The sequence below is a fragment of the Eretmochelys imbricata genome, chromosome 13, assembly GCF_965152235.1.
Source record: "Eretmochelys imbricata isolate rEreImb1 chromosome 13, rEreImb1.hap1, whole genome shotgun sequence".
In the NCBI taxonomy this organism is placed as follows: domain Eukaryota; kingdom Metazoa; phylum Chordata; order Testudines; family Cheloniidae; genus Eretmochelys; species Eretmochelys imbricata.
The window spans coordinates 17,305,495-17,327,073 of record NC_135584.1 but is presented as its reverse complement, the minus strand read 5'-3'; the positions used below and the strand labels follow the sequence as shown (position 1 = coordinate 17,327,073).

Below are 21,579 nucleotides of genomic sequence, written 5' to 3'. Positions count from 1 at the left end.
ACTACTTTCTAGGGGGCGTTTTAAATTAGATACAAGTGGTGCAACTCACCCTGATTAGATTTCAAAATAAAACATCAGGTCCTACAGTATCTGGAAGAATTAAACACACACAGGGCATATTAATAATTTATTTCTCTCGACCACTGTTATTTTAAATAGACATAAGCTTAGATTTACCCAAGTGTTCCCTGTTACCTTTAGACACTGTATCCATCAGAAAGAAAGATGCAGATGGGGACTATCTGGAACAGCTGCCCTGAAGCAGCAAGTATTGTGTTTCTAATAACTTTATACCAACCCCAGTAATTTGTTCCGGAGTTCAAATCTGGCTGCCTTTGGTCTCTTCTATGGAAGTAACACAAATCAGATGTTAACACTTCCAAAAGGAGATCCATCGTACGAGGGGAGTGGACATATATATTTGGTCATGCTGACTTCAATGAAGGACATGAAAGGAGATCAAAGCGTGAGCAAGACTTACAATCTTTATTTTCATTGATGTTTGTAGGATGAATTGGGCAACATCCCTATAGTTGTTCCAGAGAAGGATGTTTTCATAAACCCACACCAGGCCTCCCCTCAGACTTTTAGAAACAAGTGGCTTGCTTCAGTCAAAGTTCATGCCATGCAGAAGCTCTCTTTCGTTGTGTTGACTGTAAAGACATTCCTTTTAACGTTCAACAACTTTTTGGAGCACATGTCAGATGCTTTGATCGTGGGTGTTAGTATGTCCTCCACCACCTGGTAATATATGGACCTCGGGTGAAATGTGATTTTCTAGTCTGACAGTCTCCTGATTGCCCTGGGTTTTTCCAGTGATACCTTCCATGGAGTAAATGCAGTTTTGCCCTATAAACTTCGATGAGGTGGGTAAAGCAGCACTCTCTAGATGGTTCTTCTCCATTCTATAAATGTTATCTTTTTGCTTTAGATAAGCACTGTTTGTAATATTGTACTTGGGACTTACATTTCCTGGAGGGGTTGAGTCGTAAAGCAACTGACCTTCATCATCAGTGTCAGCATCTATATATTTATGTATGCTGGCATCGTGAAAGTTGAAGGCTATTGCTATCTGCTTCTCTGGCGATGTTGGGGGTGTTCTAGCACTCGCTGTTGTGTAGACAGAGGTTTCTGGACTGACTAAAGATCGATCAGAGAGTAAGGAACTGTCTGCAGCGGCAGCAGCTCCCCTGTCCTTGAGAGCATCTGGATATATTCTGAGTACATTTGATGCTGGTACTAATGTGCTGTTGTCATCTTCCATAAAGTTGACTTTCAGAGATCTTAATTTTAAAGGGTTACTGGCTTTTACGGAACTGTTGGGACTCTCTATGAAAAATGTAGAGCGATGGCTGCCTTCCGGCTTTGGGTTTATCTCCATGAACCTGGTTCCACTTCTCTCTGCCCTGATTTGCTCCTGAACTGGATTAACACCTCCTTTGCAGGGAAGTGCAGCAAGTGGACTGTGGGAGAATTTCCCAGAGTCAGGGAAATCTGTGGCACAACTTATAAAACTGTCAATGCTTGACATGCTCCTCATGTCAATGATCCCGTCAGCACGGGTGGTCAATAAAGGGACCGTAGGGCCAGGAATGGTCTCCATTTCTAGCTCTTCCTTTTGCTTTCCAGGGTGACCTGTGTTTTTAGTGTTGAGGTTTGGCTGTGACTGAGTCTTTGCCATTTTGTTGTACATGTCCTCCAACTGTTGGACATTGAGGTGCTGAGGACTGGAAGAGGACCGGGCCTTTTCTGGAGATCCTTGTTCCCTAGTTTCAAAAGATTTACTGGAGCTAGTTTCAGAGAGTGTTCTCTTGGTCCATTTCCACTTGCTGGGGGACAAATGATTGTCCTGAACTTTATCCTTTTTGCCCGTGCTTTCTCCATTTTTTTCAACCACAATATCCATCAGTTCTACACTACGGGCAAAAGCATCCTTCATATTCATGGAGACAATGCTGCCATTTCTTTTTGCTCTTTCAAGTGCTTCTCTGCGCTTGATGGCTTTCTCCTGCCTCTTCTGCTCTTTGTAGAACTCAGAGAAGTTATTTACAATGATTGGGATGGGAAGAGCAATCACCAGCACTCCAGCAATGCAGCACAACCCTCCAACTATTTTGCCTAAGAGAGTTTTGGGGTAGATGTCTCCATAGCCTACTGTTGTCATGGTGATAGTTGCCCACCAGAAGGAAGCTGGGATGCTCTTGAATTTTGTATCATCCTCATCTTTTTCTGCAAAAAAAACTAAGCTGGAAAAGATCATAATGCCCATGGCCAAAAACAAGATGAGTAATCCAAGCTCATTATAGCTCCTCCTTAGTGTAAAACCCAAGGACTGTAAACCAGTTGAGTGCCTGGCAAGCTTTAGAATTCGGAGTATCCTCATGATACGAAATATCTGAACCACCCTGCGTACATTTTGGAACTGAAGTACACTTTTGTTTGATTCTGTGAGGAAGATAGTGACATAATAGGGCAAGATAGCTAGCAAATCAATAGCGTTCAGGGGGCCTTTGAAAAACTTCCATTTCTTAGGTGAGGATAGGAACCGCAAGAGGTATTCCATTGTAAACCATGCAATGCACACTGCCTCCACGTGGGCAAGCTGAGGGTTATCTGTGGTTTGTCCAAATTCATCCGTGCCTTGTAGTTCAGGAAGCGTATTAAGTGACAAGGCTATTGTAGATAATACAATGAACATGATGGAAATGATGGCCAAAATCTGCAAATAAAAGAAAAACTAGTTAGTTCATCTCAAAAGATATGCTCCAATATTTATCATCATTGTTAATAATATACAGGATATTTTCACTGACATATCTCAGGCTAATTCTGCCCTTAGTTATACAAGTACAGCTCCCATAAATACAACATAAGAAAATATGATCTTAAAAGTGTTCACTCTGCAAACTGTTTTTAAATGTGTCTTGTATACAAAGAAGGTTGAACACAGATACTCCAAACCAGTTTGCTCATCTCTACCTATTCAAGGCACTTGTATCAGATAGCTAAACTGTCTGGAGGATTGTGAGATAATTCAGAGGAGTAGCTTTGTGTTAGCCATCCACAAGGTACCTATTAAAGTCCACCTGTAGATGAGAGCCAGATTTCCATCCAGTTTGGGGATGCAAACTGTGTGTGTAGTAGTGTACCCCATTTAATGTACAGATAACATAATTGTGTTCATTTGGTAACTGCATGTGCATATGGCTAATAATACTCACTTGCACGTGTAAGCCACACACCTCCTGGGTGTAGTGCTCTGTCCCCTCCAGTGGCACTGAAACCACTTAGAGATGAATGAATCTGCTACAGCCTTAGCTAAGGGCCATGTGGCTTTTAACTCATGCAGTAGAGGCTCATGCATTTAGCTCCAGAGGTCTCAGGTTTGATCCCACCCGCCGACAACCGAGGTCTGTCGGCATTACACTGGCACAATTATACCATATATGCCACATTTTGAATGACTAAAACCTATGGAAAACTGGCCTGACTGATTTGAAAGCTGATAAAACTTTCCCAAGATTTTTAAAAGAGATCTTAGAATTCCAAAATATTCCATATTTTGCCTGATCAGCTATTCGAACTCATCATCATAGCCTGGGGAGACAGCTAACTTGCCTGTGAAAATCAAATTGCACAACTCTGAGGTCATCAGGTCAGGTCCGCACCCACTTCCAGAGAGCACACCAGCCTTTAGAAACCCATTCTTGGGACAGAGTGCAATGAGAAGAAGAAAATGGCATGGGGAAAAAAAAGTCTGTTCCTGAATCACTGATTGTGAAGAGACTAGGAAGTGGTAGAGTGCTGGATTACTCTATGCTCATTACCATCTTAAGATTGTGTATCTGAGCTGTCCACCCATAGCAGTTGTATACAGGCATTAAAATAGATTACATTCACTTTTTTTTGGTTTCCCTGCTTTCAAGATCTGATGACATTTTCTTTTAACTTATTTGTGGGATGCTCTAGAGTTGACCGACTATCTGAGATCCACTTTCTTTTGGTGATGAATTAATTCTGCTGCTTGCTAACTGGGTGAGAGGATATCTTGTTTCTTGGGCTACTGGCAAAATATGGATGTGCATTTAAAACATACATATTGATGACTATTTTTTATTCATTGTGCAGCAAGGTGATCCTTTATGCTTACTTTTCTGCTGCCCTGCTTTAAAAACAACATAAAGTCAAAAGCTGCATTGGCTTAATATACCACAGTATACAATGAATTATAAAATCCCATGGCAGGACTTCAACACAATGAGTTGAAAACATGACAAAGAACTCCCTCCTTCCCTCACCCACCTCCTCCGCCAATTTGACTTGTTAGAAATGTTAGCCTTGCTGACAATGACACTGTTAAACCAGTGTCAATACGAAAGCATCAAGAACTACCATCAGGAGCATTAGAGAAAGAAACAATCACATTTTCAACTGTAAGCAGTGCAAATACCAGAGCAATCAGGATGCCCCAAGCTTTTGAACACATCCACCTGCATGGACAAGAGCTAAAATGGAACACTGTGCAGCCCAAACTCTTGCTGCTGTCGCAGAAGCACCCATTTTCAATCGCACACACTGCACCTGACTCTTATTCAAGGAGTGAAAAGTGGATGTGTTCTGCAATGCTTGGAGGCATTGCATGAGTTGGGCTGATGCAGTACACTTCAGCTGTGGTTTTGGAACAGACGTAGATTACATATGCCTTGAAAATAAACAGGTAAAAGAGGCACTGCCAGGTAATTTTGGCTCAAAAATGTAAATTTCTTTGCGTTTTTTTTTTTAAGTGTTAGAACATCCTTTTGTAATTTTTACAAGTTTTCATGACTTTTTGCAAAACAATGTAATGCAAAACATTTTTTTTAAATTGGCTAAAAAAAAAAATCTCCCCTGTAAATTTTGTAACCCAGGCAACTACGTGAAATGGAACAAATCAACAGAACAAACGGCGAAAAGTATATTGGATTTTTACAATTCCACCACTATCAGTAACTAAGGTATTACTGGCAACATAGGTAGGAAACTTCCCCTTTCTAAGTATTTCTTTCTACTGTTGTTAAATATCACTTTATTGTTAGAGAAATGGAAATGCACGAGTCACTAGAGACAAACTACCAATAGGAACAGCTTAGAACTGAATGTAAATAGGTGTGTGAACTGAGTGCCAGTCAGAGGTAATCAGGAATACAATCAGACCATGAACAACAGAAAAGAAACAAGGAATAGAAAAGAAACAAACTACCCCAACCCATACACAACTAATTTTTTGTTTTGGTGAACAAGGCGGTGACAAGTGGAGGAAAATTTCACAGAAACATTTTGATCAAAAATATTGGCACACTGAATTATCAAAAAATGAACCCTCAGTTGGCGAGAAGATAATGTCTTCAGTGTCAGCTCTGACTTGGCACTACTTGACAGATTTTAAGGCCAGAAGGGACCACTACTAAGGCCATGGCTGAACTACAGATTTTAGCTGATGCAAGTTACTTCAGTGTACAGAAAGTGCAGTGTGCACCACGGATAGGTAGCCCCACGTGGCATGTGCTGCCATCCAGTGTGATGCCTTTTGGGAACTTTTCTCAATGTGTTGTGAGGCAGAAATGACTCTTATGGGGATCACTGGGTGCTAGGGATCAAATTCCCAGCCTGCAACTTTCTCCATCCCATCATGCCATCTATGTCCCATAATTTCGGTGCCTTTTTTTAAAATCCCACAAAACCGCACAGCACTTCTCAGTGTTCGCCATCTCTGACAGAAGCATGGAGCCCACAGAGCTATGCACTGTTCTCATTAATGCTGCAAATACAGAACGCATAATTCTCCTGTATTTGTAGCCCTGCACGAAATACCACACCGATGGGGGAGGCGGCAACGTCTTCAAGGACAACTTGCTAAGGGACATAAAAAAAATCAAGTCAAGGTGGTTTGTGGCATTCACAGAGTAGCTGCAGATGGTGAGTGCTGCTTCTAGGCCTGAGGAATGAGCACTGACTGGTGGGATTGCATCGTAATGCAGGTTTTCAATGACTAGCAGTGGCCGCAGAACTTTCACCACATTCCCGGATCTGTGCGCCAAGCTTGTCCCAGCCCTCCAGCATAGGGACACCAAAATAAGAGCTGCACTGACAGAGGAGAAGCAAGTGGCGATTACTGTGGAAGCCCGAAACTCTGGATTGCATCTGATCAGCGAGAACTCACTTTGGAGTCAGAAAATCCACTGTAGAGGCCATTGAGTTTTGGGCCAATAACGATCTCCTGCTACCCAGGACTGTGACTCTCAGCAATGTGCAGGACAGAGTGGATGATTTACTGCAGTGGGATTCCTGAATGGCAGCAGATGATAGATGGCTCACATGTTCCTATTTTGGCACGGACAACCTTGCCACTGAGTACATGAACAGAGAAGGCTCCTGTTCGGTGGCTATGCAAGCATTGGTGGATCACTGGAGACACTTCACCAATATCACTGTGGACTGGGCTGGTCAAGGAAGATGCACGGTGCTTGCATCTTTAAGAATACAGAACTGTTCAGAAAGCTGCAAGCAGGGAGATCTTTTCCCAAACAGTGGATTACCATTGGCAATATTGAAATGCCAATAGTAATTCTGGGGGACCTCACCCCTCTGGCTCATGAAGCTGCATATCGGCCACCTCACAGCACCAAGGCAAGATTTAATTTCTGACTAAGCAATTGTAGAACAACTGTTGAATGTACTTGTGGTAGATTGAAGGGACAGTGGCGGTGTTTATTCACTAGATTGGATCTGTGAGAAAAGTATCCCAATAGTTAGCTGCCTGTTGTGCCCTGGATAATATTTGTGAAGCAAAGGGTGCAAAGCTTCTGCCGAGGTGGAGCAGCTGTCTGCTGGCTTTGAACAGCCAGACACAATGGCCACTACAAGAGCCCAGCGTGGAGCTACGCAGTTGAGGGAGCACTTTAACAGTCAGTCACGGTAGTGCTCTGTGCTGGAATGTTCTCTGGGCCTGGTGCGTTGGGTGCTGCTAAGAATTGTGTAGTGCTTGCTGTACATTTATAAATATGACATGACTGGGTGTTTTCTTGGAGCTATGAGTTATGTGGTACTTGTTGTACATGTCCAAGTACTCTTTGCTTTGAGTACCACTGTGCATTCTGCAATACATGTGGTGAACTAGTAAAGACAATTTTATTCTCTCAAAATAGAACTTTATTGCGTGAAAAAAAAAGCAATGTGCAAAAAACTACAGGTGATGTAATGCAAACTTTTGACATAAATTAATGGAGTGGAACTTTAGAAGTGGAAAGGCAACAAGCATTTCTGTCCATTTCAGTGCACAAATGCAGCAGCTACACAGACACCAGCTGACACTTGAGAAGCAAGTGGTGATCTCACTGTGGAAGCTGTGGTTTTCCTTGCTGTTCCCCAGCACAAAGTACTAGGGATAAAGATGTGGGCCGTGATGCCATGTGGTATTTTGGGGGGCCGGGGGGAGGGGGGGAAGAGGGCAAAGGGACCAGTGACCATGAAGCTGTCTGAGGCCTGAAAAGGGAAAGGAATTCTGGGATTTTTGGATCTGTAGGTCACCAGGGTCTGCAGCATTTGGGTTTGCTGCCTGAGAAGACCCTTTTCCCTCTCCTTGTCCTGCTGGGACTCCTGGACCTTTCTGCTGGCTGCCCTTTCTTTCTCCATGTTGTTGGTCATACTGGCCCCCCGACCCCTTTGTTCATGGTCTGATGCACTAGGTTGCAGAATCTCACTGAACATGTCCTCCCTAGTACTCCTTTTTTTCCGCCTCATCAGGGTCAAGCATTCTGCAGAGGTGGTGGGGGCACTCCTCAGGGCCACCATGCAAGAAGCTGCTGATAAAAACACAGAGATGTACCACTGGATTTACAGTCACAATGTAAAGGGGAAAATAAGTTTCACACCTCCCTTCTCTTATTCCCATAAACATATTTAATAAGAAATGATTACTGAAACTTTAGCTTTGGAGGGCCTCTCCACAGCACCGGTCTCCAGCTCCCAGCCAGGTGAGTATGGCCTGCTAGAGTTAAGTGCACGGGAAGGATTTTCTGTTTCATGAAGCAATAAAATTTCAGTCCCTATTCCATGGGTGTGAGCACAGGGCAATGGCACTGAATACTGGCACTGTTTTCCACAGCCAGTGGTGATTTGAGCTAATATCTAACTCCTGAGGGCAACAAAGGCACAGAGACCACAGCTACTACTGGCATCCTGAAGCCTCCAAGCCTCAGCTGCCACTAGCCTGTTTACTGCAATGGTGTCTGGCAAACTCATTGCAGAGTGGTATGGGACAGTGTCCTATCATGGAGGGAGAAATAAGGCAGCCATCCCTGTGGGAGAGGATTGCAGAGAACCTCCATGGTAGTTTCAATCAACATCTCTCAAGAGGATAAAAGGGACTTCCTTATGTACATAAAAGAAGTGCTCTGCATGCCTCCTTCCCCCAACCACTCTGCCTAATCCAACAGGGAAATGAAAAGCAGATGCCAACTCTGTTTCTATTTGTTGTACTGCTACTTCTCCTTGTGTGAGTAAAACAATGAACAGTCAATACCCGTGTTTTGTTAACTTGGCGATGGGCTGGGTGCCCTCTTTAAATTTACACATGGTAAGGAAAAATGCGTGCACACAGTTACCCAAGTTCCTTTCTTCTTCATCAGGCTCATACGTGCTCATCTGGTAGGACTGACTAGACTGAGGCAGAGTCTTGAACAGGTCCTAGCTCATGATATGGCTGGAGCCTGCTGCTGCGTCTCCCTGCTCCCCGGCCCCTTGCTGTTCATGGCAGGGATCTCTATCTTGGGCTTCTCCAGGGTATTCAGGGTGGTCTGTGGGGTGTTAGTGGGATCTTTGTCAAAAACGGCATGCAGTTTGTGATTAAAGCAGCAGGTCCACTGGGCACCAGCACATCCAGTGTTGACCTGCCTGTCCTTGTGGTATGCCTGGTGAAGTTCCTCTGCTTTTACACGCCACTGGTACAGATCCCTGTTGTACCCCTTTGCCAGTATCCCCTGAGCAATCTGTTTGTAGACGTCCACGTTTCTACAGCTGCACTGCCTCTTCTTCCCACAGGCCCAGGAAATCCAATATCTCCTGTTTACTCCAGGCAGAAGTGTGTCTAGTGAATGGAGCTGGCATGGTTGGTTGGGCAGTTGAGCACAACAAGGTTGAGTTGGTAAGAATGCTTGCCACGCTGAGCAATCAGGAAAAGGCATTTCTAAAACATGCTGGGGGAGGGGAGGAGCTTAAAAAGGGATGAGCCCCCTAGGCAGTGGAGTTTACAACTGTGATCAGAGTAGTCGCAGTTCCATTGTGGGACAATGTCTGGAGGACTGTTAGGGTCAACCCAGGTCATGCAGTGTTTACAGTCACACCATGTTGACTTCAGTTGGTTGACCATGGTGCCACTTCATTCGTGGGGGTGGTGGTATTACTGTGTCACTGTACCTGGGTGCCTATGTCAGCCAGAGACAGATCTTGCTTTCTGTTGTGATATGCACAAATAGGTTGATGCAAGGTGATTTATGTCGACCTAACTTTGTAGTGTGGACCAGACCTTAGTTTGACCTCCTGTACGATACAGACCTCTAGACTTTCACCTAGCAATACCTGTAGTGGATGAACTATTCTTCTCTTCTCTTCTATATAAATGAAATTTAAGCCCAATAGCTTGTGGGATGAACTAGGACATAACTTTTAGAAAGACTGTTTGTGAGCTTCCCAAGTAAGTCAGCTGTAGAGAGCAGAATGGAACCTAGGCATTCTGGATCCTAGTCCCCTACTGCATAAAGAACTGCAGTAAATCATGGCTGGGGAATCTAAGCAAAAGAGCAGTACATGATAGCAATGGGAATGTCCACAAAGGATGGAAGAGGTGCAAAAAAGAGTCAGAGGAAGACCAAAGGGCTGAAGGGGCACAGAGAAGGCTGTGAGAGCACTGAATGAGACCAGGGAAGATTAGGAGAAAGGCATCCATGCAGAGGACTGGTGTACAACAAAAAGTTTGGAAGAATGCTGGGATGAGGAGACACATTCAGAGAGGCATAGTGGAAGCACAGGAAAAAAGCTCAAAGAATTACGGGAGCAGTAGGTTCCAAATTCAGACTCAAAAGTTGAAGTCAGATATTCCAAGAGGAAATGGAATGAAATCCAGAATTTTACTATTTCAGTATTGTTATTTATTTAGTAAAAGTGCTTTCTCAAAGAGCAAATAAATGGCATTGTAAATCAGTGAATAATTTCAGGTAAGACTGTTTTAATGTTTCTTGTTGTGATTTCTTTGGTTAGACCCAACATTTCTGAATGTGTTTGGGATGTTTTAAATGGTAATTCCTCATTGCTTGATGGGTTTAGTCTCTACCCATTATATACTGAAGGATTTATTCATAGACCTTGATATGTCTGGTGTGTTTATGTCCTTTACCTTCAATTCAAATATCAATCACTCCACCTTTACTCATTGGATTGCATCCAGCAATAATTAGTGTCACATCTTTTATTTCTTTTGATATACTTTCCTGCTTTGAAGATCAAGGCAATGCCAGGTGAATGTTAATTTGAGAAGTAGCGCATTAGGGGGTAGAATTAGTTTTTGGTTTATCGGCTCTGGTCACTGAGCTAAGCAGTAAACAAAAGAAGCCAGTTATCATTTCTCCTGCAAGTCACAGCAAGATGCCACCTGAACTACTAAGCTATATGATTTCCACTTTTTTGATCTACAACCATTCTTTGTCTTTAGGAAGCTCATTAAGCTATGAGCAGCTTTTAAAATTAAAATTGTGTAAGCTCTCCTGAAGTGGGTAAAAGAATGTACATCATGAAATGTACATAGAGCTGTCAGGGATAACATTCTCTCTTCTCTCTCTGATCTGTCACCATGGTATCTGGTTAAGATGGACAACAACTATCAACCAGCGAATGCACCAGGTGAGTGCTAGTTGAGTAAACTCAGATCTAGCTGTTGTTATCAATTACTGAGGAATGATTGTGTTTGGTGCCATACAGATCTGGTCCCTATTCTGAGGTGATTGCAGTCTGAACTTCTGCTATACTACAAAAGTCAACCTGGGAACAGTGATGTATCCCATCACAACTGGAATGGGCTGTTTCAGGGCAGTTTTGAACATAGTCAGGTCCCATCTGTAATGCACGATAGAAGTGTGTCTTGGCTGTGTTGGAGAACAGCTGTGCTGCCATTTGGTTCCTCAGCAGGGCTGAAGAGGGAGGATGGGTTGTGATATGGGAACCATCAGCACTGGGAACAGAGCACAGAACGTGAGCAAAGATGTCAGTGAAGGAACAGGGAGTACATGAGATGGTGTCAAAAAGGAAGGGAGAAGCTGCAAAGGAAGCAGTGAGGGTCAAGGACACATCAGAGAGAAGACAGAGGCTGTCGTGGAAGTGGGGAGAAGGTATCAGAAACGGGAGGAGTGGGAAGGGGACCATTAAGAAGGCTCCACTGCTTCCTCCTAACCCTGTGACCATGGATCACATTTTAAACAGTCTGCTGAATCAGTTGTGATAAAGCCCTTCTGGGAGAGGTAGGCATATCTCCAGGAGCTCTTTCTCTAATGGGAAAACCAGGCCTCTGCAACACTGTGTACCTAGGGGCGCTCTGGACTCAAGGCAGCAGTAATTGCCTTTCCATTCCATTCCCAACCCTACCCACCTCCCCTTCCTTCTGCCTTACTCCTCCTTTCAGCGTTCACGGCTGCCTGGCGGCCTTACTACAGGCTGGGAAAAGCCATTAGGTCCAATTGTGACATAAGCAAGAATAATTCCACTGAGGTGAATACAGTTCTAGCTGCGTCAGCCTTTGACGACTGGAGCCCAGTGTCCTTCAGACCTGCTCCTGAGCATTAACCCTCTTACCAACTAGTGAATCGGCTGCATATCTGCATTTCTACAGCCAAAGGGTGTCTCTGTTTCTGTGTGCTACTGACCTGCAGCTTCACTGCTATGGTATTTGAAATCCTTCAAAAAGACTGTGAGTGATTTAGCTCTGGGGAAAGGTCGTGGACTGACAGCCCTGAGGCTGAAGTCCTTTGCAGCAGAAATGCAAGCTCTGCCTTCATTGCACCGACAGCTGGAGAGGTGAGAGGGGATTCTATATCCGTGGCCTAGTCAGTTCTCTAGCTCTCGCGGGAACCTGTTTAGTATTATTATTGGTATTACCATAGCACCTAGGAGTGATGTGTATGGTAGTGCCCAGGGCCGGCTCTACAGTTTTTGCCGCCCCAAGCAGTGAAAAACACTGCCGCCGCGGATGGCAAAGGGGAGAAGCTGCCGCTGAACTGCTGCCACGGCCGGCGCCACTGAGGGGCTGCTGCCGAATTGCTGCGGCGGCGGAATCACTGCCGTACTTGGAATGCTGGTGCCTGGAACCGGCCCTGGTAGTGCCAACAGGCTCCAACTAAGATGAGGGCCCCATTGTGCTCGGTGTGGTACAAAACACATCGTCTGAGCTAGTCCCTACTCTGCAGAGCTTACAGTCTAAATACAAGATGGACAAAGACTGGCAGTGTGAATCAGAGGCATAGGGAGGGGAAGTGACTTGCCCAAGGTTGCACAGCACGTCAGTGGGAGGGCCAAGAATAGAACCCACATGCTCCTGATTCTCTAGCCACTCCCCTAACGGCTAGACCAAGCCATCAGCCCAAACCAGGTGCCCATTAGGGCCAGTTATGGTAGCCCTAACAGTCCAGGTCTGAGTGGATCTGTATCCCCAATACATCCCAACAAGCTCACAAACCCAATTCACATGTGGTTGATATAATGGCAAACACACAATTCCTGCCAGGCAGGGTTTCAAGCCCCTTCAGCTAATTGCACTGGCTCTTAATGATATTGCTGTATTGGAATGTAAGTCACAATAGTTACAGGCAGAATTCCAGGGACACAAGGAGGCAGTAGAATCCAGAAAGCTTTGCCTACACTAAATTGTTCCCACCGCTGCAAAGATTTAAGTGAGCAAGCCTCGGATTGAATGTCTGTGACGGTTAATGATTAATTAGGGTTCAGTAACCTTGGGGAAAGCAGAGCAAGATTTGTTAACAGATATAAGAACGCAAAATGCATGCCTGTTGTGTATGTGTAATTATCACGTGTGCACATATGGGCTGGTTATGTGCAAATGAGCCTAACAAGCCAACTGTGCACCCAGTTTGTGCATGCAACTGCTGTACCCAGGCCCAAAGATGCACTGGATTCACATCAATGCATGAAACTACTGTAACCATGGGCAAAGATGACAGGTTTCAGAGTAACAGCCGTGTTAGTCTGTATTCGCAAAAAGAAAAGGAGTCCTTGTGGCACCTTAGAGACTAACCAATTTATTTGAGCATGAGCTTTCGTGAGCCACAGCTCACTTCATCACATTCCCATTTGTGCACCATGTTTGTTCTTGAAAATTTGGCATGAGACCCCTCATAAGCCTGTCGTTGTGATCATTCTTGAAACATTCCTTTAGTGCCAATTCCTGCTCACTTCCTGTGAGTAACCGCACGGGATCAGGATCAAGCCCATTGACCTTGTGGAGGGTAGTGATACAGGCAAGATGAGCAGGGCTTGGCCCTTCGACGTGTCCCACCTAGAAGGAAATCTACTCAAGAATTTCTTGCTTCTCTCTTCCCCTTCCTGGCAGCAAAAGTTTACAGGCAGCAAAAATTAGGAGCAAGCTCTTTCTTTCAGTATGGAATGGGGGGAGTCTTATGGAGGGAGGGATCTGGTGAGCATTCAGGCCTTGGGATGCTTATCACAGTATTATTGTTTGTTATTTGTATTGCAGGAGCACCTAGAGGCCCCAGCTGAGATCAAAGACCTGAACATTTCAAAGCAACCAACCGGATCTGGATACCCAATTCTCATTAGAAGGAATGGGAGGTGGATGTCCAAATGCCATAGGTGGCTTGAAAAAAATCTCAGCTGAACCTTTTGAGCTTTTTCTGCTAATGCCCCTCACCCCTTTTTTGGGTGTGCTTATATTTAGTAGCAGAGAAGATCCAGCATGGGAGGCGGGGAGAGGGAGAGAACAAGTTAGCGTTTGAATATAGATCCAGTATTCTTGGAAATACTGTGAGAGAATTGTAATGTAATTGACAAGCCCAAGAGCGCTTTTGTCTAATGCCTTTTTTCTTTTTAACTTTTTAAAGCTCCAGAGAGGCCCGCAGAAAAATAAACTTGGCACCAAAAACAAGTTTAATTCTTGAAACCTTACATTCCATTTGCTAAGGGATTTCCCCCCTCAGTCTTCTTAGTTCTTTAAGGAAACAATATACTTTTACTCAGTATAGTCCATAGCTCTATTTCCCCTTTACCGCCATCCCCGACTACAAATAGTTCTCTGTCCACTCTAGAGCTAACCAATCTTTGGAAAATACAGAGCAGTGTGTGGCAGGAGTGACACCGTGTGCCATATACATGCCAGGGCTATGTTGTAGATGCAGATGTGCAATCAAAAAGTCCCTGCTGCTAGTTGGTCAGCCAGGGTCCATACAGATTTTGGCTGTGAAAACACACAGGCACTAGCCTGAGACCCCTGCAGTCCCATAGACAGGAGTTAGTGGTTTAAGGACAAGAGCAACTGCTTCAGGGGTCAAATGGGGACAGCTAGTGGCAGTCTGGAGAGCTGATACTTTTCTCCCCGCAGGGGGCCAGCTTGTGCTCAATGGGACTTAAGCACATGGTGAAATGCTTTCCTGAATCAGGATCAAAACAGACTCCCTTTCATAAAGTAGGACAGTTCATCCAAACACTCAAAAGGACTTCACAGCCACTAATGAATGAAGTGTCCCAACACCCCTGGGAGGTGTGTAGTACTGTTTTTACCCTTTACGCAGACAGAGGGTAACATGACTTGAACCAGAAGCCAGGAATCCTGACACCCAGTCCCTTGTTCTTAACCACTGCACACACTGCCTCGCAGCTATTTATGGGGATGGTGACAGGCTTCCACAGCCTTTGAAAATCAAATAACAACCTCCTACTTGTCTAAATGCAGATATGCCGTCAGTACTTCTCATTCTTACACATCTTTATCCAGATCCTCAACTGGTGTGAATCTGTGTAGCCCCATTGATTTATCCCAATTTACCATCTGGCTCTTTATTTCTTCAATCGCCCAAATAAATAGACTAATTTCTACAAGCCATTAAGTTTGCCCGTGTTGTTCTATGCAGACTGGCACACCCTGATACTGAATGTTACTACATGACATTTCATTGCCTCTTGTGTGATTACAATATTTTCAAAATATTAATGCACAGCTGAGGAAAATGACTGAATTGGGGGCCTAATGCTTGCTAGCCTGATAGCTATGCATATGTAATCTGTATATGTTGCTCTCAGCTGGATTGAATGTCATACCTGCCTGTACTATCCGTTGCCCGCCGGTGGTTAAATACTTCTACACAAGCTACACTATGGATATTTCTAAAGTGCGAGTGAGTACATAGGTGCATCTTGTGTAAGGCTGAACCCTTCTACTCATTCACAAGCATAAATGAATCATGGCTTGAATAGCTATAACACCACAAGGCAACTGTTTTTATGATGTTCAATTTTCTGTTCCTCGACACAACTTAGATTGATGTTTGACTATTTTAGTTTACTTCTGACTGTAATTATTTGTTTGTTGTTGGATCCAATTTCAGTATGTGGTTTAAAAGGAAATAAAGGAATATCACTAATTAAGTTTCAGCAATTCGTTTGCTCATTGCGACTTTCGCACAAGATTCCAACTGCTTCTGATGCTGAGCTGAAGTGGCCAGTAAAATACCCTTCAAGCATGCTTGCTTGCAAATTCCTTAATGCTGTTAAGCACAGGTTTAGTTGTCAGAGGGCTGTCAAGTCCCATTAAGTGATAAATGTTGTCAGTCTTCCCTCAGAGCAGAGCCTAGAGTTCCAGCTGCAAATGGTTTGCAGGGAAAGTAGAAAATGATAAATGAAAGAAAATATCAAAAAGGCAAAATTCAAAGGCACATGATGTCCATGGATATAAATATGTTCCTCAGCTTCAAGGAAGGGACAGGAGGGCATCACCCAGGTCATCTGAAGTTCTATTGTATTCCTGCTACTTTTAGCACAGGACAACACAGAAGTTGGCTGAAGGAAGCTGAGGCCTGGTTTACATTACACAGTTAGGTCAATGTAAGCTGCCTTGTGTCAGCCTAGTTGTACACGTGTCTACACTTACATTTGTCACCCACTGATGGAAGCACTCCATTATGGTGATGCAGTAACGCCACCTTCCCAAGTGGTGTTAAGCCATGGTCAGTGCACTGAGGTGGACACAGTATGAACATAGACTCTGCATTATCTGTGTCAACCTTAAGTCCTCTAACAGCAGTCCCACAGTGCCTGACAACGACCGCTCTAGTCACAATTGTGAACTTCACTGCTCAGAAGTCACAGAGACTGGAAGCCCCCACTTTGCCCTCTTTAAAACCACATGAATTTTTGAAATGCCTTTTCCTGATTGTTCACTTTGGCGAGCACACCATTGTTGCATGCAACTGCCCAGCTGACCATACTGGCTGCACACTCCAGACATGCTCCTGCCTGGAGTAGACAGGAGATATTGGATCTCCTGTGCTGGTGGGGAGAAGAGGCAAAGCTATGGACCTGCTGTAGAAATGTGGCCATCTATGAGCAGATTGCATGGGGGATGCAGGAGAAGGGGTACTACAGGGATCAGCAGCAATGCCAGGTGAAAGCAAAGGAACTACGGCAGGCACACCAGGAGGCCAGGGAGGACAAAGGTTGCTCTGCTGCTGAGCCACTGACCTGCCGCTTTTACAAAGAGATGCATACCATGCTTGGCAGAGACCCCACCACCCTGCACACCCCCTGTGGATACCTCCCAGGAGCCTGACTCACAGGCCTCTGGCATGAGCAGCAAGGACGAAGAGGCGGTGAAGGAGGAATAGAAGGACAATGGGGACATGCGACTGGGGGGCTCCAGCTATGCCACAAGCCAGGACCTGTTTGAGACTCGACCGCAGTCCAGCCAGTCCCAGCAGTCGAGAATGGGCAAGCCTGATAGAAGGGAAGGAACCTCAGGTAAGTGTGTAAATGATATGCCATTACAATGATGTACTGAGGGTACCGCCAACTTAGCAGGACACAGCTACTGACTGTTCATTCATTTACTCATACTAGAAGAAGTAGCAGTACCACAAAGAGAGGGGGAGAGCTTGTATCTGCCTTTCATTCCCTTGTAGAGTTGGGGTGGGGGGAAAGCGATGCAGAACAATTGGTTTATGTACACAGGGTGTCTCTTGAATCCTCCTGAGAGATATCGATGAAAATTTCATGGAGGTACTCTGCAATCCTCCCCTCATCCCAGTTTCTGGGGATGGCTGCCTTATTTCTTCCTCCACAGTAGGACATTTTCCCATGCCACTCGGCGATAATGTCAGCAGTAAACAGGCTAGCAGCTTAAGGGCCAGGTGGCTTCAGGACTCCACCAGCAGCTGTGCTCTCTGTTGTCTGTCACCCTCAGGAGTGAGATGTAGCTAAAATCACCACCGCCTGTGGTAAACGGTGCCGTTGCCATATACTCATAGTTTCATGCAACTGAGAAATTCCTCCTCAGTTCCCTCACCCCTGGGCAGGCCATACTCTGCATGTACAAGCACTCTGCAGCAGAAGTGTCAATAAGCAAGTCTTGTGTAAAACTTTAGGGGAGTAAAGGAAGGGACTTTCACTTTCCATTGGGACTATACAGACTGCGGTACCTCTGTGTTTTATTTGTAGCTGCTGACGGTGCGGCCTGGAAGGGTTTCCTCTCCACACCCGTGGAACACTTGAGCCAGATACGGAGGAGAAAGAAGAGGACTTGTTCAAGTGGGCCTGCAAGCCAGTGCTGCATCAGACCATGAGCAGAGGGCCTGGAGGATAAATACTGCAGTCAATAGGGAGAAGGAAAGAGCAGACAGGCAAAAGGCCCAGGAGGCCCAGCAGGAAAAGGAGAGGGAGATGCATCAGGATGTAATGGGCCTTCTCCGGCAGCAAACACAGATGCTGCAGACACTTGTGGTCCATAGAGAGCTCAAGGACAGCACCTCCCTACACCCCCCCCCCCAACATTCCACATGGCATCAAGGGCTGCAGCCCTACCCCTACCACTCCACACCGGGGGATATTAAGGACAACCACAGCTTCACATACCCTGATCTGTGAGAGCTACGACTGCTGTATGTGTAGCTAAAATGGATGTGAATGTTCCTTCTGCTTCTTTAAACTCTGTTCCATAAATTTATTCAGACTGTAGTGTATTTTGCTTTTAACTTGCACAGAACTTCTTTAAGTGTTTCCGTTTCTCAATAAAACAGCAACTTTCCCCCCTTTGCTTCACAGATATTATCCAGGGCACAGCAGGCAGCTATCACCACTGAGATAACCACTGCTCTTGCTGAGCTGGTAGCTGAATCTTTCCTTGGTGCTATCGAGATGGCTGGTGTATGGCTTCATGAGCCAGGGGAGTAATGGGTAGGCGGGGTCCCCTAGGATCACTATTGGCATTTCAATATCGCAAATGGTAAGCTGCTGGTCAGCAAAGGAAGTCCCTGCTTGTTGCTTTCTGAACAGTTCTGTGTTCTTAAAGATGTGAAGAGTCATGCACCTTCCCTGACCAGCCTACGTTGATGTCGGTGAAGCATCCCTGGTGATGCACCAGGGCTTGCAAAACCATAGAAAAACAGCCCTGACTGTTGGTGTACTCTGTGGCAAAATAGGACTATACGTGCTGTCTTTCAGTCCACCACAGGTCAGGAACACCCACTGCAGCAAATCTATCCACTACGTTCTGCACATTGCTGAGAGTCACAGTCCTGCGTAGCAGGAGATGATTAATGGCCCTGCACACTTGCATGACAATTGCCCCCAGCAGTTGATTTTCCAACTCCAAAATGACTTCCCCCGACCTGTAACAATCTGGCATTGCAAGTTTCCACAGGGTGATCACCATGCAACTCTCCACTGTTAGTGTGACTCTCATTCTTGTGTCCCTGCACTGGCGGGCAGGGGCAAGCTTGGCACACAGACCCAGGAACGTGGCCTTGCACATCGGAACATTCTGCAGCCACGGCTCATCAACCCAAGCCTGCATTACGATGCAATCCTATCAGTCAGTGCTTGTTTCTCAGGCCCAGAAGCAGTGCTCCACTGTTTGCAGCTGCTTTGTGAACACCACCAAGAATCTTGAATTTGTTCTTGCTGTGTCTGAAAGCAATCTGCCCACTTCATGCAAAAAGTCTCATTACAAAGCTTATAATCTACTGAGTGTGTTCATCCTATTTGTATGCATGTATCGTTCTTGTATGTGAAGCTAGAAATATGAAGGTCCTATTGTAATTGTGCAAAGTGCAGGCCATTAATGGTGGTTTAGAATCTTGATGGCTCCCATTGACTAGAACAATTGGTTGTAAATGGTTTATTTACCTGCAAGCCTTCCTGTATATCTGTAAGCCAGCCCAGGGAGAATGGAGGCTGGGGTCTCACAGGACATGTGGTCATGTCACCTGATACTGGAATCCATCTTAATCTGGTAGTTTTCCATTTAGAAGGAGGGGTGGGGACCCAGAGAGACAAAAGATTTCCTGCCTTGTGCCAAAGCTATTAAAGGGGGTGGAAAAGAACAAAGGAGGCTGCAGTCATGAGAACACCCCTGCTTTCCACCAAAGATGTCTGCTGGAACTAACAAGGACTGTACCAGGGAAAGGACTGGGATCAGACTAGGAAGGAGTCTAGTCTGTGAAAGAAGCTTATTGGAACATCTCTGAGGGTGAGATTTTACCTGTAAACAGTTTCTTGATGTAGTAGGCTTAGACTTGCATGTTTTTGCTTTATTTTGCTTGGTGACTTACTTTGTTCTGTCTGTTATTACTTGAAACTACTTAAATCCTACTTTTTATACTTAATAAAATCACTTTTGTTTATTATTGAACCCAGAGTAAGTGATTAATACCTGGGGGAGCAAACAGCTGTGCATCTCTCTCTATCAGTGATATAGAGGGTGAACAATTTATGAGTTTACCCTGTATAAGTGTTACACAGAGTAAAATGGATTTATTTGGGGTTTGGATCCCATTGGGAGCTAAGTGTCTGGGTGCTGGAGGCAAGTAACCTGTTGAGCAGTTTTTGGTTAAAGTCTGCAGCTTTGGGGACATGGACCAGACCTGGGTTTGTGTTGCAGCAGGCTAGCGTATCTGACTCAACAAGGCAGGCTTCTGGAGTCCCAAGCTGGCAGGTAATCTCAGCACATCAGGTGACACTCCCAAGGGGGTCTCTGTGACCGAACCCTTCACAATGTGTACCTATAGAGAGACCCTAAAACAAGTTGTCCTGAGGCAGATAATTCAGCCATGAAATGCACAGGGGTTAATATGACAAGGAAGATGAACTCCTTCTGGCTTTACATCCAGCAAAGAGGACCATGCATGCTGTGGGTTCCACTGCCATTGGGACAGCATGTGCAGGCAACTGTGCCGCCTGACTGCTGTGTAGACACACCCTGAATGGAGCATATTTAGACCAGCCCAGTTCTTTAGGCAGTGCACCACACCACACACAAGTGGTAAGGGGATAGTGGTTTAAAGGACTGCTGATAACTTCTAGAGACTTTGCAAAGCATTCTGGGCCAGATTTCTAGAATCTCTCCAATCATGTATTGAATTTGTGGGAGCAGTTCTTGGGCCTTACTGTGCAAATGGTCACTTCTGCCCAACCTTGCACCCATTTCCTTGATTTGGTTCCTGTGGTTTTAGGGTATTTGCCGAAAGACCCCTATCCAATAGGTTTATTTACCTAAATAGTAGAGATGGGCCAGGAGCCAAACCTATGCCAGACATCTATGCCACCAGCTTGGGGGTTTCAAAATCCAGATAAAAAATTTATGTTTGGTGTCCACCTCTGCTGCACAAATTTCAGGATTCAGTCAGTAATGGAAAGAAATAAAGCTGAGCCCAGCTCCAGCCCAGCTCCAGGTTGTGAGGTAGGGAGCAGAAGTAACTTAGACCCCAATACTCAAAGATATTTAGGTCCTAACTCCCATACCTTTGAGGATCTGAGCCTTAGAGTCTAACCAGGGACAGAATTTAGGCAAGGCTGCCAGTATCACTGCATCATGATTTTGGGGGGGAAGGTACTCATTCCATTTTGGATCAAATTCTCAATGGGCCTTCTTAAATACAGCTGCAGTATTTACAGATGCAGCTGCACTTGTACTTATTCAAACACCAATTTGTTGGTGCAATTCAGAATTTGCACATACAGTCACCAGACCTGCATGAAGTGTGGAGCCAAATATTGCACATGTATACATTTAAGGAAGCCTGATGAAAAATTGGCTATATTTGCACAGGATTAATCAATGGTAAGAATACTTAGCACTTACCTAAGTGTTACAAACATTAGTTAATTATTCACTGCGATCACCTTGCGAATTAGGCGAATATTCTTGCTTATATTACAGATGGGGAAAATGAGACACAGAGGTGAAGTGACTTAGATGAAATCCCACAATGAGTCAATATCAGAGCCTCGTTTTTAGATCTCAGGAGGTTCCTAGCTCCT

The 21,579-nt window shown here is 44.9% G+C and overlaps 1 protein-coding gene across 1 annotated transcript in view; it reads right to left on the bottom strand.

Annotated features, from left to right (window-relative positions):
- Positions 1-700: 700 nt before the first annotated feature.
- Positions 701-21,579, bottom strand: part of KCNB1 (potassium voltage-gated channel subfamily B member 1) — a 190,894-nt gene continuing 170,015 nt past the window's right edge. Inside the window, exon 2 of the mRNA XM_077832187.1 lies at positions 701-2,719. Within this exon, the coding sequence (XP_077688313.1) occupies positions 701-2,719 (2,019 nt within the window). The remainder of the gene's footprint in view (positions 2,720-21,579) is intronic.